The 20507-nt window shown below is 44.3% G+C and overlaps 1 protein-coding gene across 2 annotated transcripts in view; it reads right to left on the reverse strand.

Annotated features, from left to right (window-relative positions):
- Positions 1-2175: 2175 nt before the first annotated feature.
- Positions 2176-20507, reverse strand: part of Dsp (desmoplakin) — a 47113-nt gene continuing 28781 nt past the window's right edge. The window contains exons 12-24 of one of the 2 annotated variants that reach the window (XM_059263150.1): positions 19294-19448; positions 18448-18574; positions 17460-17661; positions 16611-16837; positions 15408-15574; positions 14930-15068; positions 13800-13993; positions 12764-12926; positions 12111-12194; positions 10946-11053; positions 10299-10397; positions 7139-9433; positions 2176-6074 (exon numbers count right to left, since the gene is read on the reverse strand). In XM_059263150.1, the coding sequence (XP_059119133.1) occupies positions 2841-6074; positions 7139-9433; positions 10299-10397; positions 10946-11053; positions 12111-12194; positions 12764-12926; positions 13800-13993; positions 14930-15068; positions 15408-15574; positions 16611-16837; positions 17460-17661; positions 18448-18574; positions 19294-19448 (7194 nt within the window). In that variant the 3' untranslated portion in view covers positions 2176-2840. The remainder of the gene's footprint in view (positions 6075-7138; positions 9434-10298; positions 10398-10945; positions 11054-12110; positions 12195-12763; positions 12927-13799; positions 13994-14929; positions 15069-15407; positions 15575-16610; positions 16838-17459; positions 17662-18447; positions 18575-19293; positions 19449-20507) is intronic. The other variant, XM_059263151.1, reaches the window with a different exon arrangement.

Below are 20507 nucleotides of genomic sequence, written 5' to 3' on the forward strand. Positions count from 1 at the left end.
AATAAAGCTCATTATGAAGAGAAATGGGTCTTGGTTTCCTTCTTCATCAAACCCGTAGCTTCTTTCCCTTTTCTCTTTGTGATACCAATAGGGAAAACATACGAACAATTTTGAAGATGATGTGATGACTCTTGTTGAATTTCTGTTTCTATGGATGCCCAGTGTGTGTGTGAAAGAAGTCACAACTCCACCCAGGTCAAGTATGTGCTATTTCTAGGACTGTCCTATATTTTAAAAAATACTTTAAAATTTCTTATCAATGCATGCTGGTTAGTGTTTGTTAATTCGACAGAAACTTGAATTACCTGACAAGAGGGAATCTCAATTGAGAAATTGTTTCTATCAGGTTGGCTTGTGGGCATGTCTGTGAGGCATTTCTTTGATTAATGACTGAGGTGGGCAGGGCCACTCCTGGGCAGCTAGTCCCAGATCATAACAGCAAGCAAGTTGAGCAAGCCATGGAAAGCAAGCTAGTAAGTAGCATCCCTTCACGGTTTCTACTCAAGTTCGTGCCTTGGACCATAACCTATAAGATGAAAAATAAACCCTTTCCTCCCCAAGTTGGTTTTGGTCAGTACCAAAGCATGTGTGTGAAAGTCAGAGGACAGCTTTGTGGATCCAGTTCTCTTCCTGCCTTTTTGTAGCTTCCAGGATCAAACTCTGGGCTTCAAGCTTGCACAGCAAGGATTTTTATGCACTGAGTCATTTTGCCAGCCTAAAAGTCCCATCTACCTCAGAGTTTAGTGGCAACTTTTGCAGAAACCTAGAGGGCACAGGGAAAATTTGCTGGCTGACCCTATTTCTCTGGTTAGTTTTAACCTGAGGAACTACTCTACAGTAATGCTGTTAATCTCTGTTTAAGCATCACCTCCATTTTGTTGCTTATTTCACTGTGAATTGGGTTTAATTAAACAAATGTAAAGTTTTCTTCTTCCTCTTAGACTAACAAGAGCTATTTTCCTACTGTTTTTCTAACCGAAGACCTATGGCATGGCATACAGAACTCAGTGGATGCAATTAACTTCAAGTCCTCCAAGTTAGGAGATAGGAGCAAAGAGGAGATGGACTCTGTGTGTGTGTGTGTGTGTGTGTGTGTGTGTGTGTGTGTGTGTGTGTGAAGAGTACTATGAAGGAAAAATACCATGTTCAATGAAAATAAAGTAACTTTCAACTTTCAGTTGGTACCAAAAGTCCCCAATAGCATATCTGATTTTAATGATTTTCTTGTTCTGCTTGTTCAGCATTTTATTTGCTATTCTATATTCTATCCATACAAAACTTGTTTGTGTATATCGTGTTGGTGGATGGAAGTTGTCCCACTGATTTATGTGTCCCGTCCCCACCTAAACTGCAAATGCCTTGCAGTCAGTGGACTTGTAAATTCTACTGAATTCTTGCAGTACCTTGCCTAATACCAGACACCATACGTGTTTGAAATGTCTTCCACCGGCCTGTTGTGGAAGGGTTGGTAGCTCCCCAATGGAAGAGCTACTTAGAGATGTTGGAAATTTTAGGGGGCAGAGCCTAGATAGAGGAAGTAGGTCACTGGAGGCATGTCCCTTCCGTTTCCCCTCCCCTTCCTGGCCACCCTGAAGTATCCTCTACCATATATCCCCCCTGCCATGAAGTTCTGCCTCACTATGCTCCCAGAAGCAATGGAGCCAAGGATTATGGATGGAAGCCATGAGGCAGAATAAATCATTCCTTACACATAAGCTCATATTTCATTATTTTTCAGTGTAGAGTCAAGAATTCTTCTGGGACCATTCCCATAGATTCAAGAACATTTTTTTTTTTCCTTTTGGAGGATAAAACACAACATTACTTATTTTGAGGCTATCCAGAAAGGAATCTCAGCTATTGTATTTTTCCCCAGTATTATGATTTTTTTGCTGAACTTATCCCCAATAAACCAGAATGGGGCTTTGGTCTCTAGAATGATCTACTTCCACGAGCTTCTTTCCAAGGAGATAAATTGAAAGAACTAAATTCAGAAGACCATCTCTTCTAAAAAAAAAAAACAAAACAAAAACCCAAAAAACACCAAACTAATATTTTGAGGGGTTTTCTTCTTAAGTTAGTAAACAAATGATTTAGACCTATTTTATGATACATAAAAACCAGCCACTAAACGTCTTTGTAAGTATAAGGCATTATTAAATCGACACACAAAAATTTCCAAAGTCTAAAAGTTTATTGCCAGAACAGCAAACTTCATGAAGACACCTTTTTAAAGTACAGAGAAGATGACAAGCCAAATAAACAGAAAACCTTGACTAGCAAAAAGCAATGTCTTCTTCTACTGTGGACACAGGCAGAGAAATACCAAACCACACAAGTGCATTGAAGAGTATACGGGTAATACAATCTATGTTCTCAAACTAAAGGAAACTGGGGCAAAATGCTTGACTGGGGAGGGGGCAGTTTTCTCCTACTACAGAAAGTATAGCTACTTGGGAACTGAGAAACAGCAAACTGAGGACTAAAACCCCAGCAATCAGTCTAATTTCTAACTCCAAGCGCAGAAATTGGGCCTTATTGGCCAAGAAAAGTTACAGAAAATTGATCCAAACACAGCAGAGAAGAAATAAATTCTAAACTCAATTTGTGCTATCCTTACAAGTGATTACCACTTCACACTCACTACATGGAAGGGTACTACCTTAGTTGAGCCAAAAGCTGGAACCAAATGAGCCTTTACTACTGGAATTTTATCACAGCTACGTTTTAAGCACAGAACGGTCTACCGCTATACTGCAAGCACCAGGTTTACTTGGTTATTTGAGATAAAGTAGAAATTCATACAAATGATCCTAAAGTATGGCGACCATTTCCGGCCACTAGTGCCCAATGGAGCTGCTGCTGAATGTGTAGGAGTAGGAGTAAGAGGAATTCCCCGTAGCATCGAAGCTTCCTCTCCGAGACCCGCTGCGGGAACCAGAGCGGGAGCCTGAGCGAGATCCGGACCTCGAACCAGAGCGGGAACCTGGCGCAGACATGTTGTAAGGGCTAGGCAAGCCCTTGGAGGACACGGAGGCAGCTTCCAGGAGGCGCAACCCAGTGATATCTTCCACCATGGAGCGATTCATGGCATCCTTGTAGGAGATTTTTAATTTGGTTTTGGGGCAGGTGAGGATTTTGGCATAGCTGCTGATGTCCTGCAACCTCTGAGCTGCACGGCCATCGATGAAACCTTTTCGAATGGCTTCTTCTGTGCTGATCCTCCCATGCACTTCCGGGTCAACAAGGCCTCCGGTGAGGAACTGGAACTCCAGGAAGCGCTGGCCTGCCTCATAGGGGAGCCATTTTTCTTTCACGGCCTCGGCTGCAGACATCTTCTTCTTTCCCTTCACACCTTCAAAGCCAATGAAGGCCTTCTGGGCGGGCTTCAGCCTGGTGGCCATATCTTGGTCAATGAGACCCTGGGAGACCGCATCTTGAAGGGACAGCTTCTGACCCGTGGTAGGGTGGATGATGCCACCAGTGCAGGCCTGAGCCTCCAGAAGCCTCTGACCAGTGATGCTATCCACAATGCCCCTCTCTATACCTTCTGTAATAGAGATTTTCTCCAGGTTTTCTGTGTCAAAGATGGCTGCAATGGGGCTTGACTCCTCCAGGGGGTCAGACAGAGAGCTGCTTCGGATGGTTAAATTTCTAACGCTGGATATGGTGGAAATCTTACTTACTGATTCGTGTCGGGAGCTGCTGAAAACATCATCGTTGACACTACCGCTCAGGGCACCGTTATTGGCGACTCCGTTTTTCAAGGAGATCATATCAGCAAACTGCGTGAGGCTCAGGCTGCCGGATCGGTACTGATCAAAAAACTTCCTGTCAACCAAGCCTTTGTCAATAGCATCTTGAATGTCATACTGACTGCCGGTCTTCCTGTCCACCAGGACCACCCTGGTAGAGCCATCGGATCCTGTGATGGTTATTTCTTCCCACTCACACTCCTGCTCACATAGCTCCTTGAAGGTTTCATAATCAATAAGGCCTTTCTTGTAGGCCTCCTGAACAGACATCTCCTTATCGGTTTCTGGGTCAACTATGACCACGCGCCGCTTCCTGAGGGTGTTCTTTTGTGACGTCTGCACCTGCTTCTTCTTTTCTTTCAGCGGCAGGAGACAGAGCCCCGTCTCCTCATCCTTGATACATCTTTCCTTCAGCTGCAGATAAGTAAGATTTTCTTCAGTGTTTGGATCAAAAAAGCCTTTGGTGTCATCACTTGGGTCTGAGAGGATCTCGCTAAGCTCCTCATTAAAATACCCCCTCTTATACGCCATGTCAACCGGTAAACGATGGCTCTCCTTTGGATCGATGATACCACCAGTTGCAATCTGTGCTTCCAGCAGGCGAATGCCATGGCCCTTCTCAATGAGTTCCTTGTTCATTGCTTGGAACAAAGAGATGATGTTTCCGGTTTCAGGATCATTATACCCGGTGACGGCTCGCTCGGCGGACAGAAGCTTCTCTTTGAACTCAATGCCCACTAGACCTCTCTTGTAGGCTTCCTCCACAGGTAACCTCAAATTGCTGACCGGATCCACTATAAAACCAGTAGCTGCCTGGGCTTCCAGCAGCTCCAGAGCGGTCCCAGGGCGAACTAAGCCAATCTTCATAGCCTCATAAATGCCAAGCTTCTGCTTCGTGGTCTCATTGTATATACCTGCTATGCAGCTGGAACCCTGGAGGAAGTCCTTAATTCTCTCACCAACCTCGTCGTAAGAAATCTGACCCGATTCCAGTTCATTTACAGTGGATGGTCTCAATATGCCAGAATCAACCAGTTCCGTGACGGTCACCGGTTGTCTGATCCCTTGGAAGGACATGCTTCTCTTCTGTACTGACAGCAGGAGCAGACCTGTGTGCGGTTCGATTCTGCACCGATCTCTCAGCTGCATGTAGCTGACCTTCTTCTTGGTGATTGGATCCACGAAGTTTTTCTGACTATCGCGGGGATCATTCAGGGAGCGATACAAATCTCTATCAATCAGCCCACGGGCCAAGGCGACATCTTTTGGCAAAAAGACACTGTTGACGGGGTCTACTACACCCCCTGAAGCAAGCTGGGCTTCCAGCAGGCGCATTCCGGTTTCTCTGTCAATCAAATTCTTCTTGATGGCTTCTGACACAGATACTGTCTTGCCTGAAAATGGGTCATCGAAGCCAGTGATGGCTTTCTCCGCTGTGTAGATCTGCTGGCGGTCATCGAAGTCAATGAGATCACGAGCTATGGCATTGTCCACGGTGAGCTTCTCATTCCGATGGGGGTCGATGATACCACCCGTGGCAGCCTGGGCCTCTAGAAGCATGACCGTGGATTCTGGGGTGATGAATTTCTTTCTCTTGGCCTCCACCAAAGAGTATTTTTCCTTGGGAGAAGCGGAAGCACCAGCAATGGCCCCGGCGCCGCGGAGGAAAGGCTGGATCTCAGAAGCCACCTCCTCCACTGACTTCTTCCCCTTCAACAGCTTGTCCAGCGTTGTCTTGTCGATCAGTTGGCACTCATAGAGCTGCATGGCCGTCACCTTCTTCCTCAGCCCATCAAACACCAGCTTAGAGGAGTCAACAGTCCACTCGTACTCCGTCTGGGTCTCCCGATGGGACCCATATGGGCGCTGCTTGAGTTTGTCAATCTCCCTCTGAAGCCGGCAGCGCTCCGTTTCCAGCTGGGACTGAGTCTCCCTGGTGGAATCCTCCAGCTTCCGCCTGCACCTCTCTTCGATCCTCTTGATCTCCGCCTGGAGTCTCTCAATCTCACTCCTAAGGCTGTTCTTCTCTCTCTCGCTCTTCTCTCTTTCCGACTCGATCTTCCTAATGGCCTCCTCCTTGCGGGAGTACTGGGTTTTCCACTGGTTCAGGTCGTTCTGGATCTGCTGTTTCTCACACTCCAAGCGCTGTTTGACCCGGCTTTCGGCCTCCAGCGTTGCTTTGGCACGGTTCAGTTCGTCCTCCAGCCTCTGCAGCCTTGCCTTGTCCTGCTCCAGGACTTTAATTTTCACCAGCAGGCTCTCTCTCTCCTGAACCACTTGGGTACACTGACTCTTTGACTCCTGGATCCTATTAGATGCCTAGAATTTAGAAAGAAAGAAATGGGAAAAAAATATTGCTTATCTAGATAGTGACATCTGATCATTGTAATTTAACCTCTTTTCCTATAAATTTTAAACATAGTCTCATTTTTCCCTGTCTGTATTTTCCCTGCATATACTGTTAATTTGTTACCTTACACAACCCTGGAAAAAATTATGAAAATGTAGATCGCCACTTTGGTAAATGGCTTCATACTTACTGTTCTATGTTCGTTTTCCATAGACAGAACTAGACGTTGTAGACCTGCCTTACTTTTAACAGTCATTATAGTTTGGAAAAATAAAAGGGTAATTTTCTTCCAAGTTAGCATCCCTGCTGTACCTATACCTCACCTGGTATATTATACTGACACATTTAATAAAGCAATGCAAACTTACAAATACCCACACACCACCCCACCCCACACAAATATTGTCTATAGAAGTCAAACATATTAGAAGTTATTTTAAAATTAGGGCTTGTTAGAAGAAGAAAAGTCAAACAGAAAGAAATATTAGGATCATAATCAAAAGACAACAGGATAATGCATGCAGAAAAGTCATCTAAGCAAGGTGGAAACTTAAAATTGTGTAAGAATTAATATATTTCATTGAGAAAAAAAATTTAATTGAAGATGTACATTCAGACCACAAAGTAAGAACCACCTTCTATTTTAGTATGTTAAAATTTTGATGTTGGGAATTGAACCCAGGACCTTGTGCAGCAAAGTGCATGATCTACCACTCAGTGCAAGCCACAGCCAAGAGCTACTTTCTATAAAGGAGAGTGGAACATTCATGGGAAATATCTTAGATGCTTTTCTCATGCTAAAGTGTTTAAAGTAGGGCCAAGCACAGGTTTCCAACAGACTAGCATTCAACACAGTGACAGGACGGAAGGACAAATGGCATTAGAATTCTTTTCAAGCCACAGTATAGATCTGAGAGGTGGTAAGTACATGAGCAGTAAAAAGGGAAAGTTAGACGCTCTGGAAACAGTGAGAGAAGACACGGTGTCAGTTATCTGAGAAACAGTGAAGCTTTGATCAAATATTTGTGAATACCTCTAAAGCCTGCTTTTGGAATTTCTCAATTTCCTGTCTCAAATTTTCCCTCTCTCTCTGTAAATCATTAATCAGCCCCTGCAGTTCCAGGGTTCGGTTGTTGCTGATCTGCAGCTGGCTCCTTAGCTCCGAGATGGTTGCGTTTTTATCGCTATCTGCTTCACTGCGGCCCCTTCGCAGGTCATCGTATTCCAGCCTCAAGTTACGCAGTTCTTCCTCCAACATCAAGTGCTCCTTGGTCAAGTTCTCAGTGAGAGACTGTAACCTCTCAATCTCTATTTTACTTTCGTTGAGGCTTCTGCTTTTGTCTTCTATGGCCTTCTGGAAATGCTCATTCCTCAAATGAGCCTGCTTGACATTTTCTTGTTCCTGCACCAACTGCCGCCTAAGGGCCTCCACATCCAAGGAGAGCCTCCTCAGCTCCTCCTGGGTCCTCTGCTTCTCCCTCAGGTGGCCATCCAGCACATCCCTCTGCTGCCTGAGATCATCCTCGCTCCTTTTCTTAACAATGGATGCCTGCTCCAGCTGCTGGGTCAGGTTGGTGATTTTAATGGCTTGCTCTTTCAAAGACCTCCTCATGCCTTCCAGCTCCTCCTCCAGCATCTTCCTCTTAGAGGAGTCGTCCGAGGCTGTCCTTTTCAGCCTATTCAGCTCCTCTTCCACTTTCTGCTTCTGCAGCTGCAGATCCTTCAGGGAGCTCTGGAACCTCGTGATGTCCTGATCCTTCACTGTCCTCTCCTGGGAAACCCTCTCATAGTCAATTCTCAGGCGTGTTAATTCCTGTTCCTGCACCTTCAGTTTGCTTATGGTCTCGGTGGCGCTGTTGTTGGCTTTCTGCAGGTCATACTGGACTCTCTGCAACTTGGAATTTTCATCCTCCAGGCATTTCCTCTCATTGGTTTCTTTTTCTACCAATTGTTTGAGCCTTTCGATCTCCTTGTTTTTATCTTGGATGGTCTTGGCAGCATCATCCAGGGACTGCTTGTATCTCATGCTCTCTTCCGTTCGCATCTGTGTGACTTGTCGCAGCTCGATCTCCAACTGCTGTTTCCTCTGAGACATCTCTGAGCCAGTGGCCTTTTGCTGCTGGACATTTTCTTCGACCCTCCTGAGATTCTCGGTGGTCTGGGCTAGCGTGTTCTTCAGCCTCTTTACCTCCTCAGACAAGCTCCTGTTTTCTCTGGTGAGATTGTCTATCTGAGCTCGGTAGCCACTGGTGTCCTCCTCCTTTTGCATGGTCAGCTGGTGGATGGTGGTCTTGGTGATGTTGATCTCAGTCTCAAACTGGTTTTTTAAGCTAATGATCTCCTCATCGTAACTGTTTCTTACCTTACTCAGTTCATTTTCGTATTCCCAGCGGCGCTTGGCCTCATCCTGAAACTCAGCTTTGAGTCTTTCGATCTCTTTGTTTTTGTCCTGAATTGTCTTGGCAGCCTCCTCCAGGGACTGCTTGTGCCTCGCATTGTCCTCCGAGCGCTGCTGAATGACCTGCTTCAGTTCGATCTCCAGATGTTGCTTCTTTTGCATGATTTCTGAGCCACAGGCTTTCTGCTGAAGGGCATTTTCCTCAGCCCGCCTTCGCTGCTCTGTGGCCTGCAAGATACTGTCATTGAGCCTGACTATCTCATCCTTGAGATCTCGGTTCTCCCGGGAGAGTCTGTCAAGCTGGTTTCGGAGATTCTTGGAATCGTCTTCCTTCTGCATGGAGATCTCCTTGATGGTGGTCTTCGTAATGTTAATCTCTGTTTCATACTTGTTCCTTAAATTACTCATCTCCTCATTATAGTGGTTTCTTACCTTTGCCAGCTCATTTTCATATTCTCTCTTCCGGGCGCCCTCCTCCTGCAGCAGAACCCTCAACCTTTCTATCTCGTACTCCTTCTCCTTGATGGCTTTCTCGGACTCCAGCTTCTGCCAGCCAAGGTTCTCCTTCTCACACTGCCTTGCCTTCTGCAACTGATCATAGTCGTTCTTCTGTTGGTCGAATCTGTCCTCCACGGTCTTCCTCCTGCGCTTTTCGTCTTCGATCTCGTATGTCAGCCGGGTGATCTTCTCATTGAGCTCCTTGATTTGGCCGTAACACTTGTCCAGGTTTTGCTTGGCTGATTTCCCATCCAGCTCAGCTTGTCTCTTCAGCTCCTCCAGACTCACGAGCTTTGCTTTGAACTGGGAACACTCTGCCTGGTATTTCTGCAGGTTCTGATCCAGGAACTTATTCTTATTGCAGTTTTCAGAGTTGGCGTCTCGGGCCAGTCTTAGCTCCTCTTCCAAAACTTCAATCTTGGTATTTTTCAGCTGTGGACAGGAAATTAGAAATCATGTTGAGAAGAAAGCACTTTGTACCACAAGGAAGAAACAGTACCTTTCCTCTTCAGACCTGTGTGTATTTTCTTTACACACATACACACGTACACATGCACGCACACACACTCGCACACAATGATATCATACAAAAATCATCAGAAAAAAATGCAAAGACCTTCCATGGCTATCATAATGCTCCCATCAGCTGCTCATACAATCTTAGGGAATAACAAAGGAGACTTTGAACCCCAGTCTTCTCAGTTTTTAAAATGAAGTCATTTCCCCCATGATCAAAAGCTTATGATTAACTGCACATAGTGGCACATCCTATAATCCTACACTTCAGAGGCTGAGGCAGGAGGATTGTGAATTTGAGGCCAACATACTTTTGGTTTTTTTGTCTCAAAAATAAAACCCAAAAGCTTATGATTTGATAAATCATGTGCCTTATATTCAAAGATATAGAGCAAATATCCATATGAACTCAATTCTCTCAAAAAGGGAGAAAAAATTGAATAATTACTTGATGTTAGAGATTAAAATCCAGCTAGTCCAGGGTGTGCTTCTCTGAAACTTACATAAAGAAAGTAAATTCCTTGCCTAAGCACTGAATGAAACCATGGGTTTTCACAAAGTAATGTAATCAGGATTTGGCAAATACTTTCTAAGTTCATTTGGAGTAGCCACACAAGAGCACAGCACTGAGCCCAGACTCAAACTGTGTCATACCAACAGTTTGGAGGAAATGCAGGCTGACCAACCTGTGTTATAATGAAGCAGAGATAATAAGGTTCTATGCTGTTTCTTTCTTTCTTTACAAACCAACAGACAACACAACTCCAAGGAAACGAATTACCTTCAGATCTTCCAAACTCTTCAGCATCTCACTTAAGAACCTATAGTAATCTCCAGACCTTGTCAGTAGTTCTATGTACCGCGCATGAATGTCGGCAGCCTTGAGGAAATGAGAAAAAAAAAATCTATGTATACTACATTTCTGAAAAGCTCTGTGCAAATTGACTAATTTTGTTTTCTTAAAATAATAGAACAGTGGCATTATAAACATAAATTCCCTTCTGTCAGTTGTGCTGGATCCAGAATCTAGAAACATAGCAACACAAAGGACCAGGGTCATCTGTGCTCCAGCCTCATCATTCCAGGCTTTCTCCCAGCCCACTGTCCACATTCTCTGACAGCTTTGGGGAAAAGTGGTCATTTAGAAATATATTACTTCCACTTCTTAGGCGTCTACCTTATAGCAAATATAGAAAGTCAAGTCTAATATATAAATGACACATTTGGACTTCAAGGTTCATTTCCTAAACTGTGCCATATGTCGATGACTCACACAGAAGGGAGCCTAAAACTGCCAGTAAGCCCTGAATTTCAGTGGGTACTCTATACCCAGGATATATTCAAGCATGGTAGAGAGGCTGGGCAGGAAATGGGGAAGACAGGCAGAAGGGACTACAGACATTAAGAGATATGTAATGACTTATATACCTCTTGAAGAATCACCCCAGATGGGGACTGAACCATGGTCCTCTTGATAGGTATGTTCAGTAGCGTTTCCAGCCCGGAGGTGTATGACGCCAGCTGGAGTTCATAATCCTGTGGAACAGCAAAGTTTAAGAAAGGCATCTTTGCTTTGGTGGGTACGCAAACCCAGGATCTTGCCTTCCAGGCAAATACTACCACCAAGCTATACCCCAGCCCTTAGAAAACCTGTCTTTGTTTTCATTTTTTGAGACCAAGTCTCCCTCTGTTCTGGAATGGCCTGGAACTCACTGTCTTGTTCAGGCTGGCTTGAATTCATGGCAATTCTCCTACCTCAGCTTCTGAGTTCTAGGATTGCATATGGAATCCATCACATCTAGCTAAAAAACAGTGTTTTGTTTTTGGAGCTGAGGACTGAACCTAGGGCCTTGCTAGGCAAGTGCTCTACTACTGAGCTAAATCCCCAACCCCATAAAAAACAGTCTTAATTGACTTAGAAAGAGTCACTAAGAGATTATAATTCCACAGATTTATATAACAAATTATTTCTAAAAATTACCTACAAAGGCCATTAGTAATAATCAGTTAATATTGTTACTAAGTGGAATGTTCATTTGTTTAGAGCACCAGCCTAATGAATAAAGACTAGCCCATTTCACAGGGCTATTTCCAAAGTGCAATGAATTCAAGTAAACAGGACCCAAACTTTGCCATTTAGAAGTGTGGGCCTTGAATGGTTGAGCTATCCCTCCAGCCTGAATTCAAGTAAATGAGTAACAAACTTTCACAGGTTCTTCAGGCCAGAATATATACGATAGCCACCCTTAAGAAGTTTATAATCTTTAAAGCAAAACAACAAATAATGCAATTAATAATATCCTTGATGAAATGACATCGAACTTTCAATTTTTAAAATATTTACTTTGAGGGTATGCAAGTGGGGGTCAGAGGAGAACTTGCAAAGCCGGTTTTCTCCTCACATGTGAGTTCTGGGGATCAAACTCAGGCTGTCAGAGTTGTGGCACGCACCTTCATCTAAGCGAGCCATCGGCCTGCCAACACCAACCATTCTTTCTTTAAACTCTTTGGTATTTTCATCCATGAATACAGTGAATTTCGATTCTATACCCTCCCTCACTGTGTGCCAACATTCTTAATGAAACCAATATACCTTAATTGAGTTTGCACAAAGTTCAGCAATTTTATGTACTTCTTCTGATTTATCTCGTTTGCCAGATATTTCACTGTGCAGGTTCTATACAGAGAATAGAATATTTACAAATGTTAAAGCATACAAATACAAGTGTGATTTCACTTTTACGGTGGTTACTTTTTCCTTCAGCTCATCACTAGGTAGACTCACGTTCAGTAACGGCTTGAGAGGAGAAGAACTTTTCTCCATTCAGAAAGGAAAAGAAAGCCCTGTGGTTTATTACTTATAAGGGGATACTTTCAACCAGCACTACTTTACATGCCTATCACTTCTTTTTTACTTTTTCTTTTCCTTTTTGAGATAGGGATGAAGGGTGGCCTTGAACTCAAGGTCCATCTATCTCAACTCCCAAGCCGTGGGATTACAGGCATGCACTACATCAACTCATAACAATTCTTTACTATGACATGAAAACAACCTCCACTATTACTATTTTTCAATTGTATTTCTTCTTAAACATCCCAGTGGTTTCTCCTCTGTGCACGCTTTAAACATTCACAAGATGGATTCATAACATGAAGTATTTATTCATCATTTAAAACCAGAGGCAAACACAGCTTAAAGCCAGTTAATCTCAACAGAGAGCTTTGGAATGACAAGTGTGTTTATACCTTCTGCTCATTCAAAAACCGCATGACTGTGTTGGTGTCTCCGAACTTCATGGACTCTAAAGAGTCCTGCCGGCGTTTAGCATCATACAGCCACTTGCAGAAGCTCTGGTAGTTATCGCGGTAATTCCTCAGCTGTTTGATTTGTTTCTCCAGGTCCCACAATCTAGGGGAAACGTACACAATTATCAAGACACTCTTATTAGTTCCTAAAATATGTAACACATTACGTCACCCAGCAATTCTCCTTGGTGTCTACCTAAGAGGACTGAAAACATGCAAACACAAAAACTTAAATGTGAATATTCATCATAGCATTTTTTTCATCATATCCCAAAACTAAAACCACAAATATCCGTCAACTGTGGTACAATGCCAAACAAAGGAATAGCACCCAGCCATAAAAAGAGATGAAAAACTGGGTGTGGTAGCACTTGGGAGGTAGAGGCAGGAAGATCAAGAGTTTAAAGCCAATCTTGGCTGCAGAGGGCACTGGAAGCCAGCCAGTGGCACATGAGATCCTGTCTTACCACCTCCCCCACAAAAACCTAAAAACTAGACAAAATTCAACTGGTGGAAAGTTAATTTAATTTTTAAAGATCGATGAGGAAAAAAAAAAAACTCAGGTGAATCCTAGTACTTAGAAGGCTGAGGTAGGAGGATCTCAAGTTCCAAACTAGCCTAAGCTACATAGCATGGCCCTATTTCAAAACACTCAGGGCTTGGAGAGTAGATCAGAGGTAGTGCACTTGTCTAGAATGGGGAAGGCCATGGGTTCAATCCCTACTACCACAAAAATAAACAAGACTAAATAAATATGCCACAATAGACATGAAGCATGGACGCTGCACATGATGTGGAAGCCACTCATAAAAGTCTACGCACTGCATGAGTGCACTTGTATAAAATATCCAGCATAGTCAAGACAGGTGACAGAAAGTAGGCTGCCCCAGCAAAAGCACTGCTTTTTGACAACGATGGCTTCTGGTGGCATTTGAACGGCCTAACGGGAAGACCAGGGGCAGGGAGGCTGACACACCTGAAGTCTATCTGTTTGTCTATCTTTTGCCAGCGATCTGTCAGCTGCATCACTTTCTCGTTGAATTTGCCCAGGTCCAGGTCATAGAGAGGGTACTGCTGTGAGGACTGCGAGTGGATCTGCTGGGCCTTCTGCAGCTCTGTCTTCATGGTGGCCAACAGGGACTTCTTCAAGTTCAAGTCATTTTTTATTTTCTATAAATTAAAGGGGGAGAAAGTACATATAAATTAATCTCTTCTGCCACTGTATGCCAACCCCAAGTCACTGTTTATTTTGTTTATTGATTTATCTATTCCTGGGGCTGAGGCAAGTAGCATTCTACCACTTACCACTGAGCTGCATACTGGTTCATATCATTAACCTTGAAAGAGGAAGGCCCAGGGGTATACCTCAGCATTGGAGCAGGAGCTAAGCAGTCACAAGGCTTTGAGCTTGATCCTCAGTATCTCAAAGATGGTAATCCCTCTGCCTCTGCCTCTCAAGTATTGGGATTACAGGCATGAAGTACCACACTTGGCTGAGAGGTCCCACACTGAAGAAATTATTCTAACCCAGCACTCTACCACCAATTCCCACTACAAACCACTGGAGAACATACTGTTCCTGCTAACAGTGACTGACACCAGCCACGTGTGGCCAAGAAAGCAAGAAAGTCTCGAACCCCATGAAACCTAGTTGCACACATGAATAAAGCATGGGCTGTGGGTGGGGTAGTGCACACCTGTAATCCCAGTGCCAGAAGGGAGAGGCAAGAGGATCAGGAGTTCTAGGTCAGCCTCAGCTACATAGTGCTTTTGAGACCAGTGTGGCATACATGAGACCCTCTCTTTAAAAAGAACCAAAAGGCGTGGACTTCAGCCTGTAGTCATATGTCATTACTGACTTATCAGTTCTATCAGAGAGATCACACAAATGTATGATGCTGACACTAGCAGAAACTAGATACAGGGTATATGGACTCTATCCTGTCAGTTTTCCTGTAAACCTATAACTATTCTACAAATAAAACGTAGTTTCAACAAGTGAAATAAAGGAAAACACTCATGGAAACTTAGTGATGCTTGCAGCAGAGGACCACGTTCCCTACCACTTCCTGGTGGCCAGGCGACAGTGACGACCCTTTGAGTTACCTTCAGTCCACAGCGGTAAGCTTCCACCTTATCGAGGTCCAGACAGACAGTTTCCTCCTCCGTCAGCCTTGCTTCATAGACCTTCAGCATGTCTTCCGTTTGCAGGATAGCCTGGAGAAGAGCTCTCACGGAGCACAGGCTGGAAAGAGCAAGAGAGGTGGGTGAGGTTTCCAGGGACATAATGAGACGGTGACGATTGGCTCTCGTCACTATTCAGGAGACAGGAGGATGTTACAGCGGTGGGAAAGGGAGGGTGGGTGTCTTTAAAGCACAAGCTCCAAAAAGCCAAGCACAAATAACAAATGAAGTCAGGCAAGAATGAGCCTGGACAGGGTTGGGGATGTGGCTCAGTGAGAGAGCAGTCACCCTGGATTCCATCACCCACCCCATTTACCCCAATCCCCACCCACACCAAAAGGGAAAACAAAAGAAAATTTGAAAACAAAAACTACTCTTGAGGGCTATTATCTGTGCTCACCTGTTTAAGTAGCCATCTGTGACACCGTTGATATTTTCCAGCTTCTGAAATAGTCCAAATATCTCGTTCTGTAAATAGCAGTATTTTTCGGAGCCTCGGAAGTTGGCAAGCATGTCTTTAAGCTGATTGAGAACATCGGCGATGGCTTGTGAGTCATTCTGTACACTCTGTCGAAAAAGAAGGGAAGCGCATCTCACTAGCTGTGCAATTGTGTTAAACTTATTTTTATCATGCGCCTTTAAGGTCTGCAGTGTGCTGTTCTGCTATGCATAAGAAAATCACTGTTCTATATATGCATAAATATGCATAGGTATGTGTGTGTGTACCGTATATACTTATGGTAATTTGCACATATACAAGTAATGTGGCAGGCGCCCAGCAGTTAAGAGCACCTAAAGTCTAACCCCTTAGCAACATTTCAATAAATACATTATTACCCAAAGTCCTCTGCTGCAAACCGGGTCTCAGACTTACCTTACTGCAAGTGTGTACCCTCAGACCTACATCTCCTCACTTCCTCCATGGCCCCATCCTGGGTCATCACTACAATTCTGTTTCTATATGTTTGACTCCTTTTTAATTCCACGTGTCAGTGAGATCACACTCTGTTTGTCTTTGTGCATTTGGTCCATTTCACTCAGCATAACATCCCCTAGGTTCACACAATTCTTAATTTTTCTTTCTTTTGTAAAACTGAATAATATTCCATGTTGGGATGGAGAAATGGCTCAGGAGTTAGAAGCCTGTACTGTTCTTGCAGAAGACCTGAATTGGGGGTACCAGCACCTACCTGAGGTAGCTCACAACTGCCTATAACTTCAGCTCTAGGATCTGACACCCTCTTCTGGCCTCTGAGGGTACCCGTACTCATGTGCCCATACTTCCCTAACCTTGCCATAATTTAAAATAAATATATATTCCATAGTATACATATACCACAAGTTTAGCAACCTATACATACACACACACACTATATATATATATATATATATATATATATATATATATATATATATATATATATATTCTACACTGTAGCTGTGTGGATTCTTAAGATTAGCTTTTAATCTTAAAAACGTCTTTAGTGTGGCAATGGAAAACAAATACACTTGCCTATAAACATGTAAGCCATGGGGTTTTCCCTCATTCATAGATGAACATAAGGGCCTGTGGAATCAGGAGATTACTGTTAACAGCTCCTACCTTGAGCTCGTTGATTTTCACTGTGATGTGGTGTGTAGAGCCTTGGTCTGTGAGCAGGAGGTTTTTAAGCGTCATCCTGCCCTCACAGTGCTCCATCTGCCTGCGGATCTTCTGCAGCTCCATCAGCAGCCATGTCTCCTGTTTGTCATTCTCTCTGTTGGTTTCAATTACTTTATTGTGGTTGACATCTTGGCAGGAGCCCACATGAGTGATTTCAGTTTTGGTGACTGTAAAAATAAGTTAGGACCATAAACGACAGACTGCCCAGTTAGCAAGGTGCTAGGTACCTCAACTGTATAAAAATATGCCTATCCCCTGTGACTTAATTCTAGAACTCTGGCATACAAAGTATTTTATATATCTGCTATGTAGTAGATAAGGCTTATGGTCCCCCATGTATTCACATGCTGAAAGACTGGTCCCTAATGAAAGAGTACTGATGTAGTGGGCTTTTAAGATGTGGACCTAGCAGAGGATGGTTAAATGATGAGGGTACCACCCTCAGCAAAGATGAATACCCATCTCCTGGGTGTCGTTAAGTTCTGGCACTGACCAGGCCCCAACAGAGTCATTTATTCTAAAGTCACTGGAGGCGTTCAGTCCTTTCTGCACATTGCTGTTCCCCTTTCTCCTTCTCTGTTGAATTATGACAGAGCCGTGGATCACTTGCCAGGCGCTATACTGTTTCCCAGGCATGAGAGTAATGAACTAAACACACTTCTTTTCTTTACAAATTATCCAGTCTCAGGTGTTTTGTTACATCAACACAGAGCATATCGTTCAAAGGAACAGCTTTCCACAAAACCACATATGTGACTGACACAAAGAGAAAAGGTGGGCCAGGCTGACCTGTCTGGTGCTGGGGGTGGCCAGGGAGCTGGATGACCAGGGTCTGGTAATGCTTCTGGGCATCGGTGAACTGAGACTGCATCCGCCGCTTGTCATCATCGCCGAACATCTCCGAGCCTTGGCTGTTTTTGATGAAATCTTGGTAATGGAGCTCAAGGTCTTCAATGGTCTTCATGTAATCCTCCTGTCTCATCGTTTTCAGCTAGGAGTGAATCAGACACGGTGAGCTGAGAAGACACGAATGTCCCCAGATCCCCATGCAGGAAGAGGGCAAGGCAGAGGAGACAGGTCAACCCTCATCATAGGCCAACTAAGATTTCAAAAAAGGTCTTGGGGCTTCATCCCTGTTGCTAAGGGACACAGCAGTAGCTTGCCACTGGCTTTTTCCTTCACAGGATATTTTTCTTACAATAAAATATTGTGCAGAAACTCAAATGTAAATAAAGCAAAATGAAGCACAGCCACTCCACAAAGATAAAGGGGCGCAAGGGCCCTAAAACTTCCCAGCCTGTTTCCTCCTCTCTTATCTTTCCATTAAAGGACTCCTCGAGCCAAGGCTCTGCCAACCATCCCTCAAGGACCTCTGACTTAGAGGCATGCCTTCAGAGAATCAGCCTGACTTCCCCTCTGCCATGTTTCAGTGGCTATGTATGACCTCATTCCCATTATCGTTAAGGAACTGGGGGGCCCACACTATCTCTTCCATAGCTATTTCTGGCTTTTCGGGTCACTTCAGTGAGTGTTTCTGTTCATCTCAGAACCAGCCATGTGCCAATTCCTCCTTGTTTTGTGGTGCTAGCAGAGGCACCCAAGGCTTCACGCATGCTAAGCAAGCTTTCTACCCGAGTCCCACCCCACTCTGTACAGTCCCGGACAGACCAGTCCTGTGGAAGGCTAAGAGGCCTCATGCGGTGAGACACAAAATCCTCATGTGTCCAGTGACCAGGTCAAGCAGTAAGTGACCCTCTAGGCAGCCCTGAGGACATACCTTGGCGATAGTCATGGCCCTGATCTTCTCAATGTCAATCATGCAGTAGTGCCAGGACACCAGGCTCTTCATGTTGATGTAGAGCTGGTTCCACAGAGCCAGGATGGCTTCATAGTACTGCTCAATCCTGGAAGGCAGAAAAGGAGAGCACTCCAGCCCAAACAGAAAACCCAGACAGGTGCGCACAGCTGCCCAGAAATCAACCCAACACCTTATGAAGTGATGTGTAATTTTTAAACCACCAACACTTCAATAGATTCAGACTAACCTACTTCCCGGAAGTAAATTCTCAACTTTATCTACAGTCATACGGATCATTTACGTCACTGTGGTTGAGACAGGCCTATCTAATGTTTTGTTGTATTGACTGTTAGCAGTGTTTTGATTGGCAAGTGGTTCAAATGCTGACCACCCCTGAACCCTGGACAGGAGAGGGACGGATGGCATTACCCAGCACTCCCCATTCTGTGTGAGGCTCAAGATTTCCGAACTAAAACATTTGAATAAATCTGCTGTGGATAGTCTATAAAATGTACGTTCCATCTGCTGGGAACAAACGCTGCCGTGAGGGGCATGACTACATTTGAAATAACTTATGTGCTGGAAAAGGGAAGCGCCTCAAAACAGGAGCTTCAGAGGGTGTGGCAAGTGTCACTGATGCTTGCCTCTGGCGCTCCTGTCTGGTCAGATAGTCTCTCTCATCCATAATAAAATCTTGGAGGCACAGCAAAGTGGCTTCCTGAAGTTCTTTTTCTGGGGGACGACTACAGTAAGCAAACACTTCCGGCGCGAGCCCTCCTGCCCCCACTGTTCAGTGTCCTAGCTGCGAGGAACTTGAGGACTTACTTGCAGGAAAGGTCCACGGCCAGTGGGTTTGGAGGAGGGATGATCAGGCCCACAGAAGGCACGAGCATGTCCACGCCTCCAGGACCCGTCACGTACCACTTGCTGCGTTCATTGTTGTCCTTCAGGATGCACTCATCACCTTTGTGCACGATTTTCTGTCAGACAAAGAACGGGGGTGAAGATGAAGACGTATGAACTGCTGACACACTTACGCTTGCTTCCCCCATCCAACAAAGACGGTCATGACACGCACAAGCAGTACCTGTGTGTAAATAGTACATCTAAGGGTACCTAAAACGTTAGCTACATCCTAAGTCAGTTACAGAAAGAAACTCTTCGAAGATTGCCCAGGAATGTGAGCAAACCTCTTCCACAAGGCAAACCCTCATCCTCTTCTTCCTGTTTTGAGTTCACGCTTTATATAGTAGACTTTAATATGTGTGTGTGTGGGGGGGGGGGTCACTTGTCTCACTCATTTGCTCTTAAATTTTACAAATACAAACATCCTGGCATTAGTCTGTCAGAAAACAAAAAACAAACAAACAAAAAAAGCTTCTAAATGAGCTTCTGCCAGGCCTGGTGGCTCAGGCCTGTAGTCCCACCTACTCATGAGGCAGAGGCAGCAAGGTTACAAGTTCAAAGACTGCCTGCGATATGAGCAAGATTAAGGAGAGCCTGGCCAATTTAGCAAGATCATGTCTCAAAATAGTAAGTACAAGAGGCCTGAACATATGTGACTGCCTCCTATATGTGAGGCCCTAGGTTCAGTAGCCTATACAATAGAAAAATAAATAAATTGTATTAATTAATTCCAGTTTTTGTTTTTTTTTTAGGGAAGACTCTCACTATGTAGCCTGGCTGGCCTAAAACTCATTGTATAGACCAGGATGACCTTGAACTCACAGAACCACCATACCTGGCCCTATGTAGCTTTTTTTTTATATAGATAGATTTATTTATTATGTATACAGTGTTCTGCCTGCATGTATGCCTGCACGCCAGAAGAGGGCACCAGATCTCATTATAGATGCTGGGAATTGAACTCAGGACCTCTGGAAGAGTACCCAGTGCTCTTAACCTCTGAACCGTCTTCCCAGCACCCCCACTATGTAGCTATGTAGATAAGGGCTAGAGTTGCAGCTCCGTGACAAAGTGCTGCTTAGCCCTGACTCTACACATGAAGGCAACTATCTGAACTGGTGAAACATAGGAAT

This window comes from Peromyscus eremicus, chromosome 5 (genome assembly GCF_949786415.1).
Source record: "Peromyscus eremicus chromosome 5, PerEre_H2_v1, whole genome shotgun sequence".
Lineage (NCBI taxonomy): Eukaryota > Metazoa > Chordata > Mammalia > Rodentia > Cricetidae > Peromyscus > Peromyscus eremicus.